The 27,980-nt window shown below is 45.8% G+C and overlaps 2 protein-coding genes and 1 pseudogene across 6 annotated transcripts; 2 read left to right on the forward strand and 1 right to left on the reverse strand.

Moving 5' to 3' along the window:
- Positions 1 to 489: 489 nt before the first annotated feature.
- Positions 490 to 5,671, forward strand: LDAF1 (lipid droplet assembly factor 1). Of its 5 annotated transcripts, none has more exons than XM_040593010.1 (6): positions 572 to 654; positions 1,345 to 1,456; positions 1,799 to 1,937; positions 2,887 to 3,055; positions 3,446 to 3,584; positions 4,815 to 5,671. In XM_040593010.1, exons 3-6 carry the CDS (start codon positions 1,866 to 1,868, stop codon positions 4,906 to 4,908), a joined length of 474 nt encoding a protein of 157 aa, XP_040448944.1. In that variant the 5' UTR covers positions 572 to 654; positions 1,345 to 1,456; positions 1,799 to 1,865; the 3' UTR covers positions 4,909 to 5,671. The 5 variants fall into 5 exon arrangements, with proteins under 5 accessions (XP_040448946.1, XP_040448944.1, XP_040448945.1 ...); XM_040593011.1 differs by having other exon boundaries at positions 1,345 to 1,408; XM_040593012.1 differs by lacking the exon at positions 1,345 to 1,456 and having other exon boundaries at positions 490 to 654.
- Positions 5,672 to 7,907: 2,236 nt separating this feature from the next.
- LOC121087713 lies at positions 7,908 to 9,490 on the forward strand (annotated as a pseudogene).
- A 6,006-nt stretch (positions 9,491 to 15,496) lies between these two features.
- Positions 15,497 to 27,753, reverse strand: ZP2 (zona pellucida glycoprotein 2). The gene is made up of 20 exons (XM_040590479.1): positions 27,721 to 27,753; positions 26,796 to 26,911; positions 21,785 to 21,967; positions 21,634 to 21,707; positions 21,385 to 21,468; positions 21,203 to 21,297; positions 20,223 to 20,411; positions 19,837 to 19,881; positions 19,424 to 19,588; positions 18,872 to 18,968; positions 18,608 to 18,789; positions 18,076 to 18,205; positions 17,719 to 17,900; positions 17,552 to 17,643; positions 17,349 to 17,473; positions 16,903 to 17,092; positions 16,510 to 16,645; positions 16,327 to 16,423; positions 16,155 to 16,241; positions 15,497 to 16,065 (listed from the first exon to the last, which is right to left on the reverse strand). The coding sequence occupies exons 1-20, from the start codon at positions 27,751 to 27,753 to the stop codon at positions 15,920 to 15,922; spliced, it is 2,448 nt and encodes an 815-aa protein (XP_040446413.1). The 3' UTR covers positions 15,497 to 15,919.
- Between the last annotated feature and the right edge of the window lie 227 nt (positions 27,754 to 27,980).

Genomic DNA, 27,980 nt, shown 5'->3' on the forward strand with positions numbered 1-27,980 from the left:
GGCAGCAGTCCCTCTGCGGGGGACGGTGGGCTTAGAGCCGCCTGTCTGGGCGATGCCGGGCACGCGGGCCCTCAGGGGCAGCTCGAAGTGCGGTGGCACCCCGAAGCCACCCGCAGCCCCCCCGCCACCTTGGCCTGCGGCACCCCCAGCGGCCTGCTCCCCTATGCTTCCCCGGGGGGCACCCAGGCGTCCGCATGTCCCCTCCCGAGTTCTCCACGGCTCGAGGCTGTGTCCCCCTCACCGCACATGGCCCTGCGACGCTCCCTAAGGGCACCCAGCACCGAGCTGCTGCGGCGGCGCCCGGGGGCTGAAGGGCAGGGCAGGAAGGGGGACGCGGAAAGGCACAAAGAGAAAGGATTAAAAAGCCACTAAAGCCCCGGGTGTCCTGTGGAGACCTTCCCGGCGCCATCCTCGCTAAGTGCCCCGCCGCACCGCCCGCGCCACCTCACGGGTGCCCTGCCCCGGCCCGCTCCCCGCCTCAGCCTCCCCGGCCCTGCCCGCCGCGCCGCCGGCCCCCGCGGGGAGGAGACGGCGGCGGGAGAGGGCGGCGGCGCTTCCCTCAACCCCGGCAGGCCCAGCCCGGGCCGCGCTGGGCGTCGCATCGGGCGGGCGAGGCGCCGAGACGGGCTGCGGCCCGGCGGCCAGCGGCCGCAGGTGAGAGGGACGGCCCCGGCCCGGCGGAGGGAGGGAGGGAGGGCGGGGAGCGGCGCCGCCCCGCTCCGCCTGGCCGGGCGCTGCGGGGCGGCCTGTCAGCCCGGGCCGCCGCTCGGTCGCAGCGGGAGGGCGGGCGCCAGCAGCGGGGCGCAGCCCGGCGGGAGCGGGAGCCGAGTCCCCCTTACCTCCCTCGGCTCGGGCGGGCAGCGCGGCCCGGCCCACGGCCACAGGGCTTCGGTGCCGCGCGGCCTCCGCCCGCCCCGCTCGCTGGGGAGACCTGCGCTGCGCGCAGCGCTACGGCCCGCGCCGGCCGCTGCTGCCCGGGGAGCCGCCGGTAGCGCAAGGGCCGCGTGTAGCGCCGGTGGGGGGGGGGCGGGGGGCCGTGGCGCGGCTCCTGCCCTCAGTGTGCAGCGTCCGGCGCGGGGTGCGTGCCGTGCCGTGCCGGCCGTAACGGGGCGGGCGGGCCCTCGCCAGGGGCGGCTGTGTGGGAGCACGGTGCGAACGAGGGAGGGTGCCTGTGTACAGGCGGCGTCTCCAGCGGGAATGCTGACACCGTGCCCCTGGAGCGGTACCAGCAGAACGCTTGTCCTGGCCTTCCGCTGGCAGGGCCCCGCCGGCAGCAGCAGGTGGCATTTTCGTGGGGGAAGGGCTGATGTTGCCCGAGGTGATGTTGCCTTTAAACTGTCACAGTTCGTATCTTCAGAGCATTTGAACGCGTTTTGCCGTCTCACACGGAGTTCTGAAGCTGCCCAGGGTGAGGTTTCATTTCTGAAGGCAAGGCTACGCACAAAAACACCCCTCGGTAACGTGCTCCCAGCTGCCAGCACTAGTAGCGATAAATTGTCCATGTGGATAGTCAGAATTGATGGTCTTAATGGTGATTCAGCACCCTCATGGTTAAATACGGTTAAATATGGGGTTAGTGTTATAAGGGAAGGTGGGAATCACCTTGGATCTTGGTCCTTGGCTTTGTGAGTTTCCTAAGAGTTTTCAGGCACAATCCCCCTACACCAGGTATGCTTTTGTAAAAGTAATGTTTTAGACTCCGTGGATCCCATTAACGCTTGAAATCTACATTCTCTGTTTTTGCAAAAGACAAAAAACTTCTCTATGAGCCTGTTCCTAATTGTACCTTAATTTTAAGGAGAATTGGATGGCTGAGTGAGAACTGGTTGTTCAGAAGATTCACGGTCGTGGCTGAGAATTACAACATGTCTAAAGAAATGCAAGAACTGCAGAAGCAATGGCACTCCGTGGTGCAGTCCATCCACAGCAACTCAAATGTCAGTCTGGATTATAATCCTATATAATACATTCATAAAGTTACTCCTTTCATAACTGTTGAAATACCACACCCCAATTTATTAAAATGCAATTTCAAACTTTTTTTGGGGGGGAGGGGGGTGGGGGTGAGTGAGCAGAATTGGCACTCCCTGTTTTTAAGTGAATGCTGAGGAGCCTATGGGACGGGCTGTCCTCCCACACAGTCAGCAATCAAGTAAAAGGGAGGCTTGTTCTGCACTTCTGTGTTTTACTGGTATAAGCATTTGAGATAATAGAGTGGCATTTTATTGAAATGGTTGTGCTGCTATAAAAAGAACAAAAACTACAGTGCATATTTTTTTAAGAGAAAGGAAGTGTCTCTACTACAGTAAAATTTCAGCGTATAGGTGTGACTGCCTCTGTAAAAGGATGTGGTTTTTTTTTCTACCAGTAACATTAAATTCCTAACAACTTAGTGCGGGCATGTCTGTATCACAGTACTTATGCTCAAGAAATGAACAGGTTGCACATTTTACTGAGGCATGGAAAAAAGAAAAATAATTTCTAAATATTATAGGATTTTTTTCTTAACAAATACAGTTCTCTAGATCAAAGTCATAGTTGTTGAGACCCCACTGAAATCTGTGCAGCTAAATTAATTTGGATTTTTTACTTGTTTTCAGCTTGTGGTTTGTTTTTGTTTGGTTTTTTTTTTTTAATTTGTACAAGACTGGAACTGGGAAGTGCAAGAGAAACGTGTCTGTTGTTGGTAGAATTGTATTTGCTATAAAGTTATCTACATTTTCAGTAAGTCCTCATGCTTTTGAAATCTAGAGGCAACAGCTGCCCTCTATTCGAGCTGCAGACTTACAAAAAGGTGCTACCTGTAGTTCACTGAGTAGCAGTAATCTTTAAGTTATCTACAACAAGAGATGAAAACAATCTGAAATGTTTTTCTTTCATCCACAGGTTGTTGCATTTATGAATTCTCGTGTTGGCCAATATTTAGATGACCATCCTTTTGTTGCCTTATCACTCCTGGTGTTTATTGCACTGTCTGCTATTCCCGTTGCATTTTTCCTGATTTTCGTTGTTACAACAGCCGTAATGGCCTGTATCGGTGTCATAGTCATGGAAGGTATTGTATGCATGCATGTATGTACTTAATCTCTTTTAAGGCATGTTGTCTTTTTTTTCTTCTTCTTCTTCCTTCTGGAGTTCCCAGTTCAAGCAATTGAGGATTTCTGGATGTAGTCCTCAGGTCTCAGCAGTAGTGAAACTCAATAGGAGAATAGTAATCTGATTAGGTGTAGTCTGTACGGGGGAACTCCTACTTCCCTTTCTAATCTCAACCACCAGGATAAACCTAATCCATTTATCTTGACCATGCATAGCTTTTATAGAGGCTAGCTAGTTGATTGCAGGAGACTGTTTTTCCCAAATGGTTTGAAGTTGGGGTTGTGGTAGAATGTCAGCACTTCTAATTTGTATATAAATTTGTGTAAATAAACTGATTTTCTTTTATTAGGTATTGTAATAGCCACAGGTGGCATAGCTCTCCTTTGCGTTCTGTGTGGCCTGGGTGCACTTTCACTGGGTGTTTCTGGAGTACTGAGTGTTTGTTATGTCGTCCTTTCGACTCTGGTCAACTACTGGTATGCGTCAAGGTGAGTATTGATGTCTTGATCCATGCCTGAATTTCAAACTGCACGACAGTACTATTGCATTTATTATTTCATTTATTTTAAGTGAGCCACTGTTGCTTAGTTATATAAACATTTCTTGAATGCTAGAGCATCTTTGGCTACCCTGGTGGCTTAATGTGTAGCATATAAATGTCTAGTCATCGATATATATTTTATTGAGAATTAATACGTGCACTCTTTCCTATTTAGGAAAGAGGAAATGTAAATAGTCTTTAAATGGGCATGTGCTAACACAACATGACATCAAGCAATAAAATACACCTTTGTCTCACTCAGAGTATTTGTTGCTTTAAATGTCATTAAAACATTCCTAAACACTGGACTTTGCTTAGAGGATGAACCTTTTGCCATTCTTTCTGTATGGCGACCCAGCTATCTCTGCTTACCTGCATTTGTAGAGTAATGGACCAAAATTAGTTGTAGACTTGGGATAGGCAGAGAGGTAGTTAAAGGGACAATGGCCAAAATAGAAGTTACAGGGTTTGCCGGATGCTGCACGCGTGCAGCTTGCCAGTGGTATCTCCCAGTGCTTTAGGCTTGTAGGCCTGTTTCGGCAGCATTGCCGTAGCCAAGCTTTTACCAAGCGTCTGTCTGGGAGTAACAGGCGCTAGCAGGTTGTGCTGGAGTGCCACCTGTTGTCCCTTTAAATATCTACCAGGGAATGAGTAACGATTATGGCTTTTTAAGCACAGAGGAGAGCAATAAGAAAAATTGCAGCTGCTCCCTCCTAGTCTGCTCCTTCATCACAGCTGTGCTTCCTGCACAGCTCTCAAGGACACACAGAATTGCCTGTGGAGCCTGTGGTATTGTCAAGATGACAAGATGATGGTGCAAGGCCCAGTGTGCTTGCATTTGTTCCAGGACTTCATACCACTTGTCCAGGGCATGCCATCACGTCTGTAATATTGCCCACCGATTCCAGAAAAGACTTTTTTCCATAGCATATCTGAATATGCAACCCAACCTACAGATCAGCCATATTAACTTACAGCTTTGCTGTTAAAACAGGTAATATCTGATCTTTTTATGTTCCTGTGTCTTTTGAGAGAAGCTCAAGTAGACCTGCAGCAGATGTTCCACAAGTATCAGACAGGTTTACATCTCGCACTGCTCACCTTTTTTGAGCAAAAAGTTAAAAGACTATAATTTTATGGAAGAACACGCTGTAAAACCATTCTTTCCTTCTGACAGGGGTCAGATAAGGAAGCAAGAAGTTAATGGAAGTTTGCCACAGAAGAGTCCTTCTGTCTTGGATCTTTCTGCCAATAATGGAAAGAATGAATAAGTGGGTTTTTCCACACTTCCCTCATAAGCACTTAACCTTACTCTTCTGACGGTTGCTATGTAATTATTTACTCATCGAGCATTCAGCCTTTGCGCATTCCTTATGGGAACTGAAAAAATCAATAGGTATCTTACATTGGCAATGTAAAACTAATATTAAGAATAACAATTAAGCAGCAGTGTGTTGCAATATTAAGTCTATGTGGATGATGGAATGTTCCACAGAATTTGGTAAAGGGATGTAATAACTGCTACTGTTAAGTCAGTGACAATTGAGAGAAAGGGTAGGTAGATATTTGACTTCCCATTTGTTGCTGGAGTTCTGGATGTACTATCTTTTGAAATTTGTATGCAGCAGTTGGTCATTTTGATACGTAAGTGTCAAAGTTCAGAACATGAGAAATGTGTTTTGAATGTTAAAAAATATTTTTAAGCCTTAACAGCCTTTGTTAAAATAGTATGAGCACACCGTGCTAATGCTTTGTATTTATTATATGAGGAAAGCTGGGGTTTATCATCTGTTAGGTCATAGTATAAGCTTTTATATACCTTTAGATGTTGCATTGTTCTGAAGGGATATTTTCCTTCTTCCTATTGCCTCATCACATCAATGGTATGGTATGCAGTTAGGTCTTGCATTTTTTCATGTTAAGTATTTAATTGCCTGTTTTGCTTCTCAGTTGTAACTCAGTTGTATGTCATTTAAACTTTTCATTTTTGCAAATGCCATATTATTGTTGAACATTATTAAACTAATATAGTTAGATGCTTTCTTAAAGTGCTGTTTGTTTAACCAGGTTGTCGTTACTCTTGCTTAGCCTACAGTAAAACCTCTTCCAGATCTACTTCTAGGAAGGCTCCATTTGGAACTGAATTCTTCTGCATTAAAGTATTTTGGCTGGCCAGTAATGCTGAGCCACAAACTACAGATTACTTCCCTTCTCATGCCTGTAAAGGACATGCAGAATCCTAAGGGCTGAAATAGTGTAATACTCCAGTTTTGCATGAACCAACACACTGTTTGGCTCCAACGTGGAGTCAAAGTTTATTTGAGCCATAATGTGTTCTGCACAGTATGGGTGGTAACACTTCCAGCTGTAGTGATAAGCTGGCACTACACTTCAGCAGTGGAGTAAAATCATCCTTAGTCCTAATCAGTGTTACTGTCTGCAGAAGACAGACAGGACCTGATGCTAATTCATAAAGGGCTTGAGTATTTACTATATTACAGTTAAATGTGAAGGATTTACAGAATGGAGACCATAACAGGAGCTCTCTTTCATAATTTACCAAGATAATATTTTTTCACTTGCTTCAAGGCTTTATCCCAGACTTCTTAACTTCTGTGTGGTGGTAGTAGTATACAAGCAGTAAGAAGAAAAAAAGCCACCAACCAACAGAAACAGTACTTTCTCTGCTTCCCTTGTAACAGAAGCTAGTGCTGTAATATCCCCAGGCTGTATGTCATGTAAAGTTATCTATCTGCAAGGTAGAACAAAGATTTCTCGTGAATATATATACTTTTTTTTGTGGTTGTTACATTGCCAGTATCCCCACTTCAGGATGAAATCTGCAGCTGCTGTCAATTACAGTAGAGCTCTGCCAGTTTACAGCAGGTGAGGGTCAGTGGTGGGGGATAGAATACTGTTCATAATTGCGTGCTGTAGAGTGATGCACATTGCAGCTGTAGGTAATCCAACCTAACACCAAATTCCCCAGTGCATACACTGGACTGCAAAAAACCTGAAAAATACTGCTGGTTGCAAATGAAGAAACTCCAACGAGGTAGCATGTTGGGGGGGTTGAGGTGAAGGAGGTTTTTTGCACTGGCTGATAAATGGAATACATTACCCCTTGTGCAAATGGGCCGGTGCCTGCTCTAAGAGTTGTGCAGTACTGAAATAACTGTTTCCAAGTGCTAGAAATCCTTACAGCTAGCAAAAAGTGAGCCTTGAAATAGCATTCTAGCCGTTACAGAATCCTCCCTGCCTCTCACCAGGCTACCGCCCCCCCCACCATCAGGATACAGTTTGAATCTAATCTTACTTTTTCTGGGCAGTAATACCTTCAGTCTAGGAGTTTACAGGCTGCTAAGAGGACTAGTGGTTTTGAGGGAAATAAGGCAGAGGTTAGCATGAATGGATTATAACACAACCACCGCCTCATTTACTTCACATTTCCAGTTGTTTGCCTTTTTTACTGCTGAGTTGCTGTAATTTGAAATACACCTTCAAAATAAATCCCATGTTTATCTCCTGTTCTCCTCTATCAGTCTACCTGAAATGAAACATGCATAACTATTACTGGGCTTGAAACCTCCAAATAAATAGGAATGGAAAAGGCACTTCACAGGAGGGAAATAACAATGCTTTTTATCACCCATGTTGCAACTTACCAGGCCAGAAAAACTCTAGCTTTCTGCATACTTATTCACACAGCTTGTACCTTTTCACTTGTAACATGATCTTGCTTCAGAATTAAAACAGATTAACCCCAATCTAAGCTCACAAATCTTGCTGCAATGTTGACTTCAGGTTAACATGGTTCTTTGCAGAAATCTATTGAACTGTTTATACTCAATTAGACCCTAAAACCAAAGCGTGCTCTCAATGCTGGGTATCTATCATTTTGTTTAAAGGATTTTATTTACTTCCAGACCCCGTTTGCCTCTCCAGAGTACAAGTTCATTGCTTAGTCTATTAGTGAATCCTGATCACTGCCTGAAGCACTAAAATGAAATTCTGCTCTCCCTGCAAATATATTTCCAGCACTCCGCTGCCAGCTGGGCAACAGGCACTGCCTTATTACATCCTAGCATCTCTGCCGGGTGGTGGTGCAGGGAGCAGAAGAGCTGCTTTTTAACCTGCATTAACAGCTGCTGCTGATGCTCAGAGCAGTGGCTTTGAGCAGCTCCACAGAGCTCCAAGGAATCGGCAGCCTTTTTTCTTTCAACATAGAAGATTTTTCAAGCTGCTGCTGGGGACCAATTTTTCCTGAAGGATGGATTTTGAAACAAATCACATAGAGCTTGAATAGCTGCATCCCCAACAGCTCCAAGGCTGTTCAAAACTTTTCTCTACCTGGTAAGTGCAATAAAAAGGTAAGTGAAAATATACATTAGTATGAAAGCTATAAAAGCACAGGCAGGAGGGAAGAAAAATCACTTATGTGAAACAGGTTTGTAGAAAGCCTGAGCATGGATATTATCCATAATCGATCAACATATGTATCAGATATGAATACATGTATCAAAACATACTCATATGTAAGTATGCATTTGAAATTGTGTATACACACATAACATGGAATGACACACATCGGTGCTCTTCCCTTCTGTTAACATGTGTTCGTACACATGAAAAATGAGCGTGTGCACATTTGATTAGATACATGTTTTATGTAAACATTTATGAAAGCTGCTGAGAAAGCGCCTGCGTGCAGCTAGCCACAGCCACACACACAAAGCACTTCTTTCATGTGCCTGAGAAATCTGTTACTGTTTGCATGCAGAGCACTCACTATCTGTTAGAAGCCAGAATATCCCCAAGGCATATCCTCACCAGTGGTCCTGGCACAGGTTTTTCCTGCCCACACCTGTCTCTGCAGGTGACCCCAGCATGAGCTATGGCAGCTTCATCCTGCCCACCCTGTTTGGTATCATCTGTCTGTGGGCATTATTGGTAACAGCCTGGTTATCTGTACAGTCTTAAATCTGGCCCTAGCAGTAGCATCCCAGATACCTTCATTATCAGCCTCTCCATGGTGGATCTGCTCTTCCTCCTGGGCATGCCCTTCCTCATCCACCAGCTGCTGGGGAGCAGAGCCTGGTGCTTTGGGGAGACAATGTGCAAATCATCACTGCCCTGGATGCCAACAGCCAGTTCACCAGCACCTATATCCTCACCGCTATGTCCATTGACTGCTACCTGACCACCATCTACCCCTTCACCTCCGCTTGCTTCAGGAAGCCACCCCTGTGGCAATCCTTGTCACCTGTGCACCCTGGGCCCTCTCCATCCTCAGCGTTACACCTGCTTGGATGTATGCTCAGCTCATCCCTTTGCCTGGAGGTCTACTAGGCCATGGGATTCGTCTGCCAGACCCCCAAGAGGGACATTCATTGGTACACTCTCTACCAGTTCTTCCAGGTCTTTGCCATCCCTTTGGCTTCATCACAGTGGCTTACAGGAGGATCCTGCTCAAGATGGCCAGGTCCTCAGAAGCACTGATGGGCCACAGATGCACGAGGGCTCAAGCAAAGAGGCTGACCCATACAGCAACTGCCATTTGCGTCACCTTCATCTACTGGGCACCTTTCCACATCCTGCAAGTGGCCCAGCTCACCACAGCCCCACTCCGCTTTTCCACTATGCCTACAATGTGGCTGTTGGCCTGGGGTTTGCCAACAGTTGTCTGAACCCCTTTATATCTTGCTGGGCCAAAATTTCCAGAGGTGGCTCGGTGTTCGTGGAAGGCCATCTACTGCAGGGCTGGCTTCCCCAAACGGGAGCAAAAGCATGTGAGAGGATGCAATTGGGTCAGGACAGCCACTGCTGCATTTGGTGTCCATCTCTGGTAGGTAGCAAGACCCACAGGATTTCAGGTGTGCCTCTACAAGCCAGCCACTCCTCTTGCCTGAGGAAACAGGTGGTGGCAGGCAGGTGAGCACCACACACTACATCTCCTCTGGAACAGATCTTTACTTGGCCAGGAGTCAAGGCTGTGGCAGCATTTGGGCAGAAGCCCTGTTTGGCAGTGTTTCCTTATTTATATCTTCCCCAACAGCTATTAATTATATTCTCCCCAGAGGGAGATAAAGATCTTTCAAGCCTTTTATTAATTAACCCACATACTAAAAATATTTTGCTGTAAAACCCCCGACAAGCAGCAACCCACCGCCCAAAGCTAAGACAGTGCCACCATTTTCAACTTCATAATTTTCTAATTAATTTCTTGCTTTAAGCTCACTAAGAAGGAATTTGGACCATTCTGGATTTTTTTCTTGAAATATGGCTTCGGAGCGTCACACACTTTACCATGGTTTTAAAAAACTAGGACAATCGTGTCTCCATGAATCATTTTCTGTCATTTTAAAGCCAACAAAACTACCCATTCTGCAGAATCAGCAGTTGTCAAGAAGCCCAGCAAGCATTCCAAAATATGTTTACATTAAAAGCAGACTGATTTATTCTCACTCAGACAGTTCTGTACCATCTATGGGACAACAGAAACCCAAGTTAAACAGTAACTGCTTTTAAGTCACCAAGTGGCTTTGCAGTGGGAAGTAATGATTAGATCCTACCTACATTTTAAGAAATAACAGAACAGTTTCTTACCATTTGCAGCATGTCATGTGTGTGAGTATCATTGTGGTATTTCCTCAGCTGCCAGCAAGCTTTTAGTAAATACACATCTTGAAGCATATTGCTCAGGTTTTTATAACCTGATCGTAGGTGGCTCAGTTCCCATGTGCCCATCTTAGGCAATTTTGAAAGGACTTGACAGCAGCAACCACAGAGCATCCATTCTCTGACAGCCAAACCTCTCTGCTGCACATGGCAGCCAGAATCACTGGGCTTTACTTTCAAACCGCTATTATTCTACTAATAGAAGGCACCTACATCCAGATAAACAGATGAAAACACAGGTTCTAAATGCTTTCATTTTAAAGGAACATTTGCCTCCACAGTAAATCAAATTAAAGCTGCTTAAAGGATGCTTTTGTACTTCAAGATACTATGAAGGCCAGACCAAATTCTTAATCAAGAATACTCAGTTACTAGAATATACAACCTACTTAAATTTTAATAGGTTAAAGTTACTTCCTCACTAGCTTGATTTGTTCCTGCTCTTATAAAGTAACTAAACATCAACACTGCAAATAAACATACATACCTATGATTATTTATATGCACTCTGCAACATGGGGGATCTTAATCTTCATCTCTTTAGATTTCCAGGAACCATTAATTTTAATGGCACATTAATTCTGCAAACTACTACAAAACCCCATAGCCAGCAGTCCCAGAGACAAGGCTGCCTCCACAGTAGCTTTTCAGGAGGCACTTCCAAAGACAGAGCAATAAAACCCTCACACCTGTCTCCAGTGACAACACCCAAAAGCTTTAGACCACAACTCATACATGGTTACACAGATGAAGGACTCTAATCCTTTCCCCTGAATTTCCTTCATACCCTCATTTTTTGCTGAAGGGAGCAGGCATTGCCTAATAAATCCAGGATACACTGAAACAAGTACATTTATTCCAGCTCAGAGCCTGGCCCCACACAAACCATATCCTTCTGCGTTTTAAATTGATTTTTTGTCATGTAATTCATTCTGTCATTAGCACTTACCAGGAGCTAAAGCTGTCAGCTCTCAGCCACCAGCAGGGAATGATGGAGCAGATCCACTCCTGCTGCCCTGACCTTTGCATGTTTATCAGTCACTGTCTTTTCAAAGCTTCTCACTGTATCTTTTTAGTAAGAGCTGCTCTCAGTGCCATGCCATCACCACATTAGCACGGTTTTGTACAGGGATACACTAAAGAAATAGGACTGGGTCAGCACAGACCAGGTGTTTTTGTTGGCGCCAGTAAGGCCATCCCTCAAATGAGGGTGTAGGTTGTTTGGTCATCTGTGGTTTGTGTTGTGGGTTTTGGGGTTTTTTTTTAGTTACTAAACACTGCAGTTTAGCTAAGTGGTAAGGGAGACTAGGAAGATGGTGCTAAGGTTCTATTTTCTCAGCCACTGTCTCGGCTCCCTGCAGAACAGCACCAGCCTAGCAGGGAAGAGTCAGGAGCCTTTCCCACCCCAGTAGTGCTATTCCCAATGGATGCCCAGCCTCCCAGCCCCAAGGATCAAGCTCGCTGGCCCTCACTTCAGACATAACAGTACACCAGTGGTCAGCCACTCCTGCAGCCCTAACCCCGACCTCCTAGGGGACCCCAACCATCCCGTCTCTCCAAGGAGATTTAGAACCAGCAACTTTGCCACAGTTCCTGCAGCAGCTGCCTGAGCTCAAAGCTGCAGAGACCCCAAAGCTGACCCCATATGCAATAGGTTTGCTAGCTCTTCTCACTGCACCCTCATCCACACACGGCCATCCCACATGGACCAGCAGAGGGACATCAGGCCTGAACGCAGTAAGGGCCTTGTATTTGTAAAGTGAACTTAAAGATTCCACAGTTCAACAGGGGACTGAGAAAGACCAGAGCTCAGCTCTTACAGGAAGGGAGAAGGAATGCATGTGGCTGGGCTCCAAGTTAAATAATTTACAGAGAGAGAGAAATAATTCCTTCCTTTAAATGAGTTACATGAGTCTTCAAACTTCCCCTATGGTATCCACAAATAGAGCACAACTGCACCAGCCTGGGGGAACTATGGAGTTAATCCTCCCAGGAGATAGTGACAGGTCTCCTCTCACATGCCATGCCAGACAGCCTTCCCCTAAGCAGACAGGGTTAGCCAGGGCCAGGAACCAGGCAAGAACAACCTGGATGGCTGTCACTGTGTGCAACCTCCCCAGCTAGTAAGCTTAATACAAAAGAGAGGTCAGAGCAAGAGTAGAGCTCTTACCTACACTTAAAGGTAAGTGAGGTGTTTTAAACACCCTCACTAAAGCAAATCTCCAGATTCATACAAGCAAGCTATGTGTCAATTTATGGGGATGTTAGCTAGCATTTCCAAGTATTCACAGGACAGCCAACAATGTTATTTAGTAAATTCCAACTGCCCAGAGCAGAGGTTCAAACTCTATCCAGCAACAAGAAACAAAGACTTCTCTGCCTGAACATGCACTGATCTCTTCCTACACTTAAGGAGTAAAACTGAGAAGGGGGAACATTAAGAATATCAGCCTTGTTTGGCTCAGAAAAGCCAAGAGCCTGTACACTTAAGTACAATGTGCTGTCATATACATAAACTCTCTTCATCAAGCACCACTTTTTGAGCTTTTGCAGAAATACTTCATATTCCATTCAAGTGCTAAGTCAACAGGACTTAAGTACAGTAGGTGGTTTGCTGGATAATAGCCTAAGTAATCACCTCAACCCTAACACCTACCAGGCTAATAGAAAGTAAGAGCTAGTTGCTCCAACAGTTCTAATGTGAAATTGACAGTTTCATTGTACTTCTGTTGGCACTGTAACTGTGATTAACAACAGCATAAAGCCTTCATAATGATTACTCTCAGTACTCCATGCTCTCCTTGCATAAAATCCACATTGGTATTTAGAAAATGTACTCTGAAACCTGTTTCATTAACAACAGCTTGTTGATAATGCTGTTACATGAAGCAGGGGCTGTGGCAGATGAGCCCCCTGCCCTGTACTATTTATGCACAACACACAGGACAACAAGTATCAGCAGAGTCTGTCCACTGACTTGACCTGAAGCCCTATGTGCTCAGAGCACATGGAGCTGGACTGGTGATTATCACCCTCCCTGTTCACACCAAGTTGCCAGACAAAGTTTGACCCAAGAGTGCTACAGTCACAGTGCAGAGCACTCATCTCTTTTCATTCTGCCACATATAGTTGTATTTCCATGCCTCATTCCCTTGACAGTGCATACAGATTACAAAATAAAAAGCATAATTGCATGGCTGACACTACCTCACTCCAAATGGACTGTTCTACCTACAGATATTGCTGTCCTGGTCTGTACTGAAAGCTGCAATGAACAACCACAGTGACATTTTAAGAACATACACTGACCTTTTAAAAAAAGCACTTATTGCCCTGCTGAAGTTCTGAGTGCAACACCTTTCACACCAGGTGTCCTGGTTTCAGCTAGGATAGAGGTAATTATCTTCTTATTTGCTGGTATAGTGCTGTGGTTTGGATTTCATATGAAAATAATGTTGATAGTAACGACTGAACCATCAGTGTGTTAGTAGTGCTTATACAGAGTCAGGAACCTTTGTTTCCCATGCTCTGCCAGTGAGCAGGTGCACAAGAAGCTGTGAGGGAGCAGAGCCAGGACCGGGGCTCCCTAGAGGGCTATTCTATCCCACAGAACACTATGCTCAGTACATAAACTGAGAGGAGATGGCTGGGGGCCACCGTCACTGCTCAGACACTGGCTGGGCATCAGTCAGCAGGTAGTGAGCACCAGCATTGTGCATCATTTAAGGGGGGGGGGGGGAGTTGCCCTTTGGGTTTTATTCCTCTCTCCTCTTCATTACAGTTCTTTCCATTATTAAACTGTTCTTATCTCAGTCCACAGCTGTCACCTTCCCCCATCCCCCAGTTCTCCTCCCCCTCCCACTAGGAGCAGTGGGGAGCAGGTGGCTGCATGGTACTTAGTTGTTGGATAGACTTAAACCACAACACCAGGTTACATGAAAAAAAGTGTCTTAGGCTCTGTGAAGAGATGCACTTACTGCAGATTTTGGCATAACATGGATTTTTTTAAAAATTGAATGAAATCAGTCATGAACAAAAGCATCTGATAAGCATTTCAAGAAGGAAAGTGGCTGCAAAGTTCAACAGGAACATAACACAACAACGGGAGATTCAATATTATTAGCTCATCACTGAAGATTTTGCTTTAATGATGACTATTAAGAGGACAAGCAGTATTCAGTTTCATACATAGATGAAAGACCAGGAATATGCAATAGTCAATTAATGGAGTAAGCATGCTGCACTGAACTCCCCCTACCCCGACAGGCAGGGGAAAGCCACAAGAAAAGCAGAGGCAACAAACCTGAAGTGGACCCAGTAAACAAACATTTTTCTGCAATCCATAATCAGCCTGAAGTATTTGTCACTAAAATGAGAGAGGCTGGGAGTGGTAGAACCAAAAGTAATTTGTTAGTAATGAGCAAACCTATTCATAAGCCTCCTAAGCCCTTGGTTTTAAGCCATTGGTTTTCAAAAGCCCCCCATAATCCCTGGCTGACTACTGCTGCAATACAGTATAATCTCATAGAGTAAGAAGCATTACAGACTCAAGAAGCCTGAGGTTTAACCTTGACAAAGCGATACTGCTTTTAATGTGGCAGCTGTCTTGGTCTGTAGAAGTCTCAGCAAGAGATGTACCTGTCTTTTATAGCCAGTTGATTCATTTCCACCTTCACTAGCAGTAAACTTAAGACTGGTTGGACCTATGCATTGCTCTCCCCACTGCTGCAGCACAGACTCGGTTATGACATGCCAGAACCAAACTGAAGTGACTGATGCTGCTCTTGAAGGTAAAAGTAATGTGGCATTGAGTACTGCTGCACAGATTGATATTTATCCATTACAGCCAAGCTACTACATGGAACACACGTACTCAAGCACCACACAACATTCACTGAGCAGTTTCCTTTCACCCTATTGAAACCTTATGTTCACCCACGATTGAAACGAGTTTTTGTAATCTAGGTCATTACCATGAAGTACAATTCACAGCTGGGCTTCAATTCTGTCTAGTAACTGTTATAAGACACTGCTCATTTTCATGTAACCCCAGCTAAACTAGTAGTAAGTTTATACTATTTGGTTACTGCTGTAAAAGGGTCTAGATGATGTTGAGCTACCAACACTAGGCTTAACAACTGCACAGTTAACCTGTGTTAAGGAGCACTACTTTGTCTTGAACTACTGTTTTTATTCAGTTAAATTCTTTTCTACAATCCTAGGAAAAGGCAGGAGAACTCCATGGGATCTTGTATTAAGAAGCCAGTTCTCACAGTATTAAGAGTTAATTATACCCTGTCAGTCATCCTATAACATGATTTAAGAAGCTGAAGAAACTATCGAGGATAGGGGAAACTGTCATTGTCATTTGAGTCTTATCCAAGAAGCTTTGGCTTTTAAGAGCTTCAGTTCTGGTTCTGCTCAGTGCTCTCACTGAAACTACAAATATTGAGAGCAGCATCACTGCTCAGTGAGCCACACTTCATCTTTGTCCAGTCTACTACTTTGAATGTTACCCAGCAACAAATCCACAGCTACACAACTCATCCAGGAGACTTTTACAGTCACATTTCCACTCCAAGTTTATTTGTAAAAAATGATACACTAACGTACCATGTTTACCATGGATGCTCTTCTCTTTAGGCATTTAAGAAAAGCCAAAAATAGTAGCATTGTGGCCACCACAGAAAGAATGCCAACAGCAGTCATTGTAATGACAGTCCATGCCTCCTTGCTCAAAAGAGCAGTCCCTACAAAAGATGCAAAAAAAAAAAAAAGTGTGGAGACTGCTTTTCACGAAACCTACACAACATACATTAGCACCACACTGCCTCAGTACCTTGGGTTGCAGACCATCCTTCTGGCACGAGCAGAACAGGACCCCGCAAGCTCACCACTGCTGTGTTTACACCTGGCATCCCACTCCCTGCAACAGCAACACAGCAGAGGTAAACCCCAGCGTAGAGCAGGTTATCTTGGATCAGTACAACCCAAGATCTGCTCTGCCTTACCTCGCTTGCTTCTAGATGGCCTAGGGCATCTTGGCACACACAGCGGGGAGTCTGGTTGAAAACGGTCACAGATCAGAACACTGCAGTGGAAGTACACCTAGGAAAGAGAATGAGAGGCCCATTCACTTTGAGACAAGAACTGCTCCTACTTACTGCTCTAAGTAGGAGAATAATGTCACCTACTAGGCCAGGGAGGGCTTTGTCACCAGAGACAAAGGCAAAAGTCTTCACTTCCAGCCTTTGACGATAGTTGGCATAGCTGACACCATGCCCCACAGGATGGAACACAGTCCTGTAGCTGTCCAGGTCATACGCACACCTGCCAACAGGTAAGCAGCAAGTCAGAACAACAGGGTAGACAAGATTTGGGGCTTGATTTTCTTAGCAGCAGGCTAAAATTCAAGGTAGGAAGATGGCAGCACCTATGCCTGTTCCAGCATACCAGGGTGGTACCTGGAGAGCCACCTCAGATGAAGCCCTTGTAGCTGGGGTTCTGCTTCTGAAGTAGGGGGGAGAAGTAGCAAATCCTCCCACCCACTACCAAAGGTGGTGTCATTTCTCTGGCAGGGCACTCACCCATCAACAACAATATTCCACTGAGGAAGCGAACTTGGATTTTGTGAAGCTGTTGCCCAACAGTCATCCAATACCAGATGGAGATTGGGATCATTGCGGTTCAGGACCTGAACTTCCAGGAAGATGGGCTGCTGTAGGTACCTCACAATTGGGTATTGATCATCACGGTATGGTTGCCTGTACGAGTCCTCTGCAATGAGCCAAAGCTTTGTTAGGTAAGTTAGTGTGCAGAACATCCTGAAGAACATCTGTCAACAGCAGCTGGTCTACCAGCTGCAGTCAGTCCTAGAGCCACAGATTTAAGGCATCTGCCTGAGGTAGCATGAGTGGGAGGGAAGCACATCAGATCATTAGAAGCCCATGCACCAGAACAGTTTGCTCATACATCCTTCCCACCCCCAAGCTCCAGCTGCTTCCCAGTCACCTGAGCCCAGGGTCAGCTTTACCTGGGTAACTTAGAAGAACCAAGGAGAGGGGACCCTGGTTCACTGAAGAAGCCAGAGAAGGAAGGTCATCTACCCTTATAGTGAGGGAAGCATCACCATTGCTGAAGGAGCACAGAACTGTTAGCCTAGAACAAGGAAGGAGCAGGTAAGTCTTATGTTCATATATAGGATATATGGACTTTGTAAGATGTTTCCATACACACCTAAGTTCACTGTCCCTTGAGATCCTGCGCAGTGGGAAGTCTGCCCATGATGCCCTCACCTCATTCTCATAAACAATCTTCTCTCCATCAAACTGCAGATGAATAACAGCATTAGTGAGGACATTCCCAGCATGTGAAGCCCTCCCCAAACCTGGCTACACACTTACCCAAAACCTGGTCCCACATCCATTCAGTGGGACATGAAACCAAACCCTGTCATTCAAAGAAGACTTGAAGGCTGGCCGGCACGCAGGATCTCTGAGCCTAAGCATATCCAAATCTAGCAGTGGTGTAGTACTGTCAGCAAGGATTTCAAAATCCATGTACCCATCCTGGGTGCACACAGCAGCTGCAAGAGGTTTACATGGGTTGCCATGCCAGTCAGCAACAGCTCAATCTGCCAAGTGCTGTTGTGTTCTTGCTAGATATATGCCCCTGTAGAGGGCATGTTCAAGTACAAGTGATGCTGAAGGATTACCCCAGCAGCACACGGGCTGACTCCGTGGCAGGAGTTGGTCACTTACCTATTGGTGCCTGCTGGTCACAGGGGCACTCTGGGTGCATCACCATTGCCACAGTCTCCCCATGGAAGTGAAAAGACAGTTTCAGAGAGGACATGTAGTACTGAAGTCCTGAGCAGCTCCCCTCATGTCGCTGGAAGACAAGAATTACTCTTCAGTGTAGCTACAAGAGTTCATTTCAACACAGGCATGCGTCAGAGCAGTTTCACTTGCCCTGAGGCCATGGTGCTCTTCATACTCAACTCATTTATTAACTTGCACTGCCCCAGGCACAAACACCAACCTGCTCCTAGAGGAGCATTTTCACCACCAGCTGTCCCCCCACCACCCCCCAAGAGACTTCATGAAACCCATTACCTTTGAACGATGCTTACCTATTATAAAGTCAGTTCTCATTGCCCTCAGCAAGCCACAGGGCACACGGCTGGCTTGACAGGTCTGTGCCTAGCCACAGTCATAGCTACTGCGCTCTGGCTCTCAGTAAGCAGGAAGGAATTGTGATCACACAAAATCCTGTCACTTGACCAGAACTCACCCTGGACTTCAGGACTCCTCTGTTAATATGTAGCTTGACCCCTCTCCCCGTGTCTAGACTAATCCCATTTTTCTGGAGCTGGTCCATTGGAATGGTATTATCCTCTACACCAACAGCTGTAAGGGTCCCCGGGAAGGCTGGGATGGCAACAGTCATGTGCGTTGCATTACAGATGGCTGGACCTGCAACAATATCCTTGTTTAACATCACACTAGTTCCCTCAGGGCAGAGGCAGGCCAGGTTCTGACCTTCTCCATGTGTTACCTGGTGCACAAATCATTCTTGACTCCACAGCCAGGCCATGTTCAGGGGGGCCATACGTGAGCTTGAGTGCTACAGTATAGAGCACCTTATCGTTGTGCTGGCAAAGAAAATACAGAGCTCCATTAGAGTGCTCAGCTCACAGTCCATCGTAAAACCAATGCTGCAGGGCCATATACTATGGTTCATCACCGCTACTATTCATACTAGCTTCAACAGCAGCTTCTTCCTATCTCTCTTTCAAAAAGGCTCTGCTCATGAGACTGCCAGTCAGATGGTCACAGGACAGGCTATGGCCAGATTCCCACTTCGGCAGATGCCCATCGATGTGCTGCTGTCTGAAGTGCACTCTGCTTCCCCATTTTATCAGGCTGGGCAGTTCAGTGACAGCTATGCCATCAGCCAGCTTTGCAGACCAGCTAGGCACAGCACTGCATCAGCTTGACAGCAGCTCTGCCCAAGAGTCATCAGTGCTTCCTACAAGCCTACAGGAAGGATATACCCAGCCTCTTAGAGCAGCACTGCCTCCTCAGCGCCAGCTCTTTATTCCCCTACCTTGTAGGAGACAACTCCAGCAGCAGTAAAAGCCACCTGAAGGGTCAGGTTGCGGCCATCAGCTAGAAGATTATAGCCTTGCTGCATGGCTTGCCCAAGGCTCAGCTGATGTGTTCTTGTTCCATCATCAATTGACAGAGTCCAGGTCATTGGAGTTGCTGGAACCTGCAAAGCAGGAGAACCTTGCTTGGGAAGGTGCAGCAGCAAGGCATTACACAGTTTGTCACCCTGCAGGACTGCTACCTCACAAGCTCTACATTCAAGGTCCTTATATTGATAGCATAGAATTAGGCTTCCCAACAAGACAAGCACCCCAGAGAGGGAACTACTCCAGCTTGAAGACATAAGGCTCAGGTTTGGTCCTAAACCCTGGCACTCCCCCACCCTCCCTTTGCAAGACAGAAGGCACATACCACATGCTCATCGCTGAAGCTTGGAATAAGTCTTGGGAAAGTAACCTGGAACACAGCACAAGGGTTAGACCATAGGAACAGACAGCAGTCACAATCCTACAGCTAAGAAAAGTCTCTGCTATGGTTTTCCAGAGTAGACAGCTGGCACCAGCATCCCAGTTCCCCCTGCAGAAGGGCTGGAGCCAGACCATGTACATCATTAATGACTATTTGCAAACTAGCTCTTCAAAGAGCTACGGTCATGCCAAGAAGAACATGCAGCCAACAGACCTCCCTGAAGCTGGCTGGAGCTTTCCCCAGATCCCAGCCATGCAGTTCCAGGAGACAGCCACCCTGCCTTGCAAGCCTCTAAACAGGATCTATAGCTCTCCTAGTCCTCTACTTACTGCCATCAAGTCTTTTGTACAGTTTGTTGCACCAGCAAAGAAAGGAGTAACGATTGTTGCACCAGTGAAGAAAGGAGTAATGATTTCATCTGCATGAACACTATCACAGTGGGTGCTGTAGGTTATGTTCTTCTCCTCTCCCATAGTGTCATTCACCATCAGCTTCAATCTTAGCTGGTACTGACCATGCTATGGACAAGAGACATTAATTAGGAAGAGGCAGCAGTACTCAGCACAGCACAAGGACAACTAGAAGCCATTGAAACTAAGCCTTAACTTAAAAGTTGTTTTAGAAGTTTATACCAGACAAACCAAGATAAACTTATTTTTTAGAGCCCTATAAAAAAAATAATGCCAAGTTCTCTAGGAAAGCATGGGGCCACAAGGTTAGGTTGAAAGCGGAGGATACAAAGACAGCTGCAGGAGTCAAGAAAAAGCTCCAAGGGCTAGCAAGTTGTAGTGCCAGAGTAAACTGTTCAAGAAACAAGTTTGTAAGTGCCAAAACCAAGACTCTTGCGGTATTTCAAATGCCTAAAAGCAACAGATACCAGTAAAGCCCCTGTTTTTGAGGCTAGTTTGGGTTGGTCTCCCACTTACTGTTCTACCTCAACAGCTATGAGCAACATGTGTTAATTGCTCTGTCAATATAGAGATGTAAACAAAGGGTGCTTTGCAGCTCTTGAGGCTAGTCCCCCTGCGTACAAAACATCCTTTGGAGTAGCTCAATTCCTTTACAGGAGAACACAACATTTCTGGCAGCATCTGAGGGGGTTTAATGCACAGTTGAAAGAAAAAGCATTCTAGTAGTTTTTTTTCAACTCCTGGCACAAGCTGCTCTTCTAGAAGAGTTTTACATTATCAGAAGTATAATTATTGCTACTCTAAGAAAGATAGAGCTAGAAGTCTTATTAAACCCAGTCCCAGCTAGGAAAAAAAAAATCCATAATCACAGCAACTTCCCAGAACAAAAACCCCTTTACCTCCAGGCTAGTGCAGTTGACAAATAGGACACAAAGCAACAGCCTCTCATAATAGACAGTGGGGTCACAGGACACGATCTCCTCACCACTCACATCTGGGGAGGACAGGGAAGGTCAGCCATGCAGGCAGGCAGCTGCTTTCAGGCTGCAGCAGGAAGGGCCGGGGCAGCAGTAGTACGTACCAACAACATGCACATGCCAGGAGTAGTTGCCAAGCTCTCCAGAAAACTCAACTTCCATCCCATCCTCATGGCAGGTCACACGCTCTGCAGAGGGAAGACCATCACCCTCCTGCAGGCACACCCCCTGCAAGCCCCCCAGCTAGCCAGCCCCCTCCAGAGCTCCCTTCCACACCCAGACAGGAAGAAGCAGCTCCAAGCAAACCCAAAGCTCACATCCACACCACTACCAGCTCAGAGAAGCCTCATTACCCAAGAGATCCTGATCCCCCAGGCCATCAGCACAAGGGGCTAAGGGCAGCAAAAAGCCAAACAGGAGCAGCAACCTGCAAGCAAAAGGACTAAAATGAGAGAGCATCAAGGAAAGGACCCAGCTCCCCATCCCACCCCAAGCCCCACTCACCACATCCTTGAGGTGCACAAGCACTGCAGCTCCTCAAGCAAGCCCACCACCACAAGCTTGCTTCTGGATGGCCCAGGGAGGATTATATAGGGCCCGGGGTCAGGCTCCACACAGGTGCAGCCTTTCTGCTGCCCGGGGGACAGAAAGCTTGCACCTGCCCCTCCCTGAGATGCAGCCTCCTCGCTGGGAGGAGGAGAACTCACAGGAGACCTTAAGGTAATAGTAAGCCTTCGGCAGGGGTTGTTATTTCCTTCTGGTTTGAAGGCATCTTTTTCCTTGCTGTGATAATGTACTCCCTTGCCAGATGTTGCATGGAAAAATGCATGTCTTTTTGACAGTTATTTTCTTTAACGAGGAGATTTGTGTGCCACTTTGATTTTCTGATGATTTAAAATAATTCCGCTGGGAGATTTGAATGTAACTGAGAATATTTTGTTCCCTGTATAGGCAAATCTGCAATGCAGATATGGATCTAATTAGGAGGAAAACATGAGTGGCAGGTTAAGGAAGAGAAGTCCTAGATCAGATCTTTAGATTGGAATATCTCTGGAGGCTTTGGTTGGACTGTCATTGTCAAAAGCTGTGGGGAAGAGGCCTGGAAAGAAAAAAAATCCGAGAATTATATTACCTTTTAGCTACCACAATGCTTTTGATTTCAGACAGACTTGTAAAAAAACCCCCAAAGACTCGTATTTTTAAAAGTAATTGAATTCTTGAGATGGGAGAAAGCAAAAAGATAGATCATAGAAAAAGAGGAAAAGTAATAGTATGGATGGTAATTTAGGAATGGGATGTTAAATTTGGCTTCAGGGAATAACAGATTTTGTATTAATGTACCATATATTAATGTAAAATATATCCATTTATATTTCATTTTACAGTTATAGACTGTGCCTAGAGCAGATTTTAGGGTTTCCCAGCCCAAGTGACAGTAGCTTCAGTTCTCTTAAAGACTTCAGAGCTGTGAGACAGAGTTTTCTGTTGTCTGCTGGTGGGTATCGAAGCACTGGGAACTTGGACGGGACAACAGCATGAGCGGAGGCAGGTACCTGCAAAGCGTGTGGTTGCCATCGGTGCACTGCCTGGCAAAGCAGTAGGATCCATACAGGCAGAGCAGGTGGCTAGTGGAAGTGATTTGAAAATGTACATTCCTTTAACTCTCACCCTTGTGAGAACATGGCAAATGCAGAGATAGAGCCATTAGGCAAGTGGGGATACCAAGGGTGCACGATGCTGCTCGCAGCAATAAGCAGGCATTAGCCTGGAGCAGTAACTGCACCCAAGAAACAGTGCCTGATGTTAGCAGCACAAAAAGAAATTACACTTCTGCTTTTGCCATCAATAGTATTAGCATGCGGCCAACCTTCGGCCAACCTTTGGCTAGAAATTAACTTCCCAGAGACTCCTAAATTTGCAAACATGGATCATCTAGTTTTCTTTTTTATTTTCTTTTTTTTTTTTCCTTTCTTTTTTCCTTTCTTTTTTCCTTTCTTTTTTCCTTTCTTTTTTCCTTTCTTTTTCCCTTTCTTTTTCCCTTTCTTTTTCCCTTTCTTTTTCCCTTTCTTTTTCCCTTTCTTTTTCCCTTTCTTTTCCCCTTTCTTTTCCCCTTTCTTTTCCCCTTTCTTTTCCCCTTTCTTTTCCCCTTTCTTTTCCCCTTTCTTTTCCCCTTTCTTTTCCCCTTTCTTTTCCCCTTTCTTTTCCCCTTTCTTTTCCCCTTTCTTTTCCCCTTTCTTTTCCCCTTTCTTTTCCCCTTTCTTTTCCCCTTTCTTTTCCCCTTTCTTTTCCCCTTTCTTTTCCCCTTTCTTTTCCCCTTTCTTTTCCCCTTTCTTTTCCCCTTTCTTTTCCCCTTTCTTTTCCCCTTTCTTTTCCCCTTTCTTTTTCCCTTTCGTTTTTAATAATAAGATTCATTGTTTTCAAAAGCAATGAGCATACAGAAAACTAACAAAGCAAACTCTGAAGCCAGACACAAGCTGATCATATTATGTATCTATTGTTTAGCTTGGGTTTACCTAACACAGTAGGGGAAAACAAGTGTTTCAGGTATACATCCTTTAAAGAATCACGCAGATGAGTTATTTTCAGGCAAGCAAATCTGATATGAATTTAAATTTACTCGTAACTTCCCTGCCCCCAATTCCTAGTTTCATTAAGTTGTTGTAAGTCCCGGGAAGCTTTGGATCACGTTCCCAGAGCATGGCTGACTGGGCTGGTAAAGGCTCCATCCTGCACTATGCTGGAGCGATGCTGCTGGCGTGGGGAGGGTCTGCGGAGGCCGGAGCAGTGGCAGAAGGGCAGCCCCCCCCTCACCTGCTGGAGTCAGCTCAGGGGCTGCCAGCTCCCAGTGCCTCACAACATGCTGGGACTTTGTAGCTGGAAGGTGATGTTGGGCCAGACAACACTGAATGGGTAGGGCAATGCCACTGCCGCGGCCACCACAACTGGGTTTGCCCTGCAGTGTGTGTGTTAGCAGCTCCTAATATCAGTCTTCGAGTACACAGGTTTGTACGATGTAATTCATCAGATTGTGCTAAAAAAATCAGTTGTAGCTTTGCTTAATGTGTCTGAATTTGAGCTTAACCTACAGAGAAAGTGTGACCATTCCCCCTGTTGAACTTGTAACAGTAGCTCTGGCCAGCTAATTCATGCCCTGAGACACAAAACTATCCCCATGGCTTGCTTTTTTTCCTGCTGCAAAAACTTGCAAGGTTTCCTCCTCCGGTTCTCTGCTTTTCTCTCTTACTTGTTTGATTTTCTAACTTTAGGAGCAAAGGCATTGCTAAACACCCCCGAGCATCAGGGTGTTGCGTACAGCCTGCGGGGAGCACAGGAGATGCGCTTTCCTACAGGCTTTGGTTGTCCCTGTCCCTCATGTGCCAGCAGCAGGGCAGCATTTCTCACACCAGTGAGCCCAGGACAGGGTTTCCGACACCAGTGAGCCCAGCCTGGCTTTCCTCGGGACTGTCTGCAGCACTGATGGTGATATCATGGGAAAAAAAACCCCACAAAACCAAAAGGCTTTAGCAATGCAAAAAGCCTGAGTGCCACGTCAGGACTTTAACTTCTGAGCGCTCCCAGCAAAAACACTTCTTGCAAATGTCACTGTGATACCACAGATAATGTCACGGCCCCTAGCCCCACAGAAGCCCCACCGCCTGCTTCTATGTGCCCGGTATGGCCAGGCATCAAGGTGTGCAGGTGAGAAGAGAGAGGCCTTTGCTAGAGCTGGCTTTATTGCCTTTCAGTTTTAAGACTTTCCCTGCTGATTAGGGCCTTGATCCCGTACGCAGGCACCAGCGTGGGTGACAACCTCCCTGTGGGAACCGGGCTGCCCAAGAGGGCATCCAGCAACAGCCTCCTCGGGGACAGCCGTTTCCCCTCTCCAAGGAGTGAAGAAATAAGCTTTTATTGTTTAAATGTTGTCGTCATCTCTCAATTGTGTAGCCACAGTTACCCTGTGTGACTAACCTCATTCTTCTCCAAGCCCATTAGTCCCAAGGATCTCATTAGGCAAGCGGAGGCTCACTTGCCTCCCCTCGTATGGCCTTTACCATACCACGTTTGGGGCTTACAACGGTCGCAATGGGGAAATGTTGTGCTGGATAATGCCTCATGCAAAGCAGATGGCACAACGGCATCGCTGTTCAGACCAGGCTCTGAGTTATCTACAACATACCTGATGATGCTGTAGTCTTTCAATCTAAGTAGTTTGTTTAACTGGTAATATTTTATTTAAGACTGTTCTCAAAAAAAAAAAAAAAAAGAGCAATAATCATAGACATAGCAAAATCCAATAACAAATCAAAGCTGCTAGTTAAATAATTCATTAGCTTACAACACCACGTACCATCACAACAGCATTTCTCCTGAGCCTGGTAAGACATTTCAATTGAAAGTGGAACAGTTTTGAAGTTCTTTTCAAACTCAGAAAGAAAAGCTTCAGTCCAACTACTCAGGGAGTTTAAAAAGTTCACAATTTTGAGCTTTAGTCTCAAAAGAAAAACCTGCATTCAAGCTGAGAAATTTAGCTCATTTGATGTTGAATCATTTATTGCATTTTAAGTTGAGTTTTTTGGAAGGCACAAGGAAGAACAAATGCCAGGAGTTTAGAAACAGATGGAGATTTTGTTTGGTCTTTTCTTTTTTCTTTCTTTTTTGTGATGCCCACTTTTGTGACATAAATAATAACAAAGTGTGCGAAGTCCCAGAGCTTCTCTCCAATTGACCTGGGTTTTGCTTTACCTCTAATTAAAACTTGGAACTATAGTTCCCCACTTAGCATCACGCAGAGTAACTGTCTTTTAAAATCAGTATTTTCAGATGTTAGATGATAAAAATCACACTGAGATCAACACTTAGTGCGCTGAATTAATTAACAGAAAAGCACTACTACCTCTGTAGTAGAGATTAACAATCTTAAAAATGAAAAGGTCTCTTTTAGCACCAACACACTTTCGTGGCTGCAGCTAACAACGTGAAATGTCAACGTGCAAGAAAAATGCTGTCTCCTCTCTTCTACCAGGCGCTGGTGGTATATGCAGTATGTGCCTTGGTCATCATTTTGCACTTTTGAGAGTAAAAATGCTTGCGTTACCCAGTAAAGGAGATAAAATCCAATGGCATCAAGAAACTGCTAATCTTTTACATATATATATTTATACACACATATATATACATGTACATATATACACACACACACGTATGTATACACATGTATTACCTGTCTTTGTACTGCAACAGCTAGTTTTTTCTAGTAGCCGTAAATTTAACTCAGTGCTGAGCCTGGCTAAATAGAAAATGGAATAAACGACTGCATTTTCTATTAGAAAAGCATTAATGGCAGTGCAGGGAACTTGAAAAAGGGCTGAGGGTAAAACTGCCGTCTGATGCCGGGGAGAGGTTACCCTGGGTGAAGCACAGCCTTTCCTCACTGCCCTGCGATCCGCGATGGCACCAGGGATGGCTGTGCCAATGGACAAGGCAAAGGAAAACCAGGACTTTGGTTTGCGCCTACCTGGGCTGGCTTACACAGCGACGCCAGCCTGCCACGGGACCTGACCAGCTCGCCTTGTCCTCATGGAAGAAAAATGTTGGTACAAGTTTGTTCCTGTAAAGCTCTTCAATTCCTGCCTGAGAACATAATTAAGAGAACAAGCCCACTTGGAGGGGTCCCCGGTGTGTTACAGCGGTGGCATTACGGGAGGTAAATGAGGTGCCACTCCGTTCCGCAGCTGCCCCAGCTCTGGGCAATGGGTCGGTTTGCGATTGCTACTGCTTCTGTAATAGGGGCATCATCAGCAACAAAACCTGCCTGCTAATTGCTGAGGGTAGATTCTTTAAGATACAGGTTAATTCAGTTAGCCACAGAAAACAGCTTGATAAAAACTAACATTTATCTGGCAGCTGCTGTGAATGTGACTGGAATAGCAGATAGCCAGCAGCAGGCAGTCTCTTACTGACTTCTCGGCTACTGTTTCAAAACTGATCTTTTATATGGCTCTCTTGATCCGAAAAATTAGAAATACTAATTCTATAAGCTTCCACTGGTAGAGGTAGCCCTTAACACCACTGAAACCAGGGGAAATAATTGCTAAAGCAAGAAGTGGTTATGTAAGATGGGGACCGGACCCATCTGCTCCCCAGCAAGGACCGCAGTGCCCAGGCTGGGGCAGCAGGTACCAGCCCATCATGTTTCCATTTCTTGAATCCCCTGTGCTATCCTGAAGAAAACTTGCACATTTTTGGCACCTAAGATAGAGATTACAATACCCGTTAGAGAAAAGTATATTTGCCACGTGTTTGAAGATGCTCTGGTGGAACACAAGCTGCAGTGAACAGGGTCACACGCTGGGCTGTGGTTTTGCCTGCTGTGACTGGCAGACCTGCTGGCGGTTTGATCCAAATACCACCCTGGTCCTGACAGGTTTCCATCCCCATACCGATGTGTGTAACTGAAATGGCTTCACGGACATGCCCGATTTGGCAGGGGAGAGGCTTGTTTGCAAATGCAGCAACCCTAAACGATGGGTTACAAAGGACTTCCCCAGCAAAGGTGACTGCTTGCACATTTCATCTTAGCGAAACTCGGAGATACTTTATTATTTAGGGTGAAACCTCGTCGTACTGACATTCACGGCCTTTTGAAGATGTTTTTGAGGGTTTTGAAGTGGGCTTTTTTTGAAGTTCAAGGTCTTTTTGA

This window comes from Falco naumanni, chromosome 4, assembly GCF_017639655.2.
Source record: "Falco naumanni isolate bFalNau1 chromosome 4, bFalNau1.pat, whole genome shotgun sequence".
Lineage (NCBI taxonomy): Eukaryota > Metazoa > Chordata > Aves > Falconiformes > Falconidae > Falco > Falco naumanni.

Coding starts and splice junctions, on each gene's coding strand:
- ZP2 (XM_040590479.1), bottom strand. CDS start 27,753: ATGTCCGTGAAGCCATTTCAGTTACACACATCG. Junction 21,968..26,795: donor CGCTGTGTAAGCCAGCCCAG/GTAGGCGCAAAC, acceptor TCCTCCTCCCAG/CGAGGAGGCTGCATCTCAGG. Junction 18,206..18,607: donor GAGGAGTCCTGAAGTCCAGG/GTGAGTTCTGGT, acceptor CTTGTCTTCCAG/CGACATGAGGGGAGCTGCTC.
- LDAF1 (XM_040593012.1), top strand. CDS start 1,866: ATGTCTAAAGAAATGCAAGAACTGCAGAAGCAATGGCACTCCGTGGTG. Junction 3,056..3,445: donor CGGTGTCATAGTCATGGAAG/GTATTGTATGCA, acceptor TTCTTTTATTAG/GTATTGTAATAGCCACAGGT. Junction 3,585..4,814: donor AACTACTGGTATGCGTCAAG/GTGAGTATTGAT, acceptor TCCTTCTGACAG/GGGTCAGATAAGGAAGCAAG.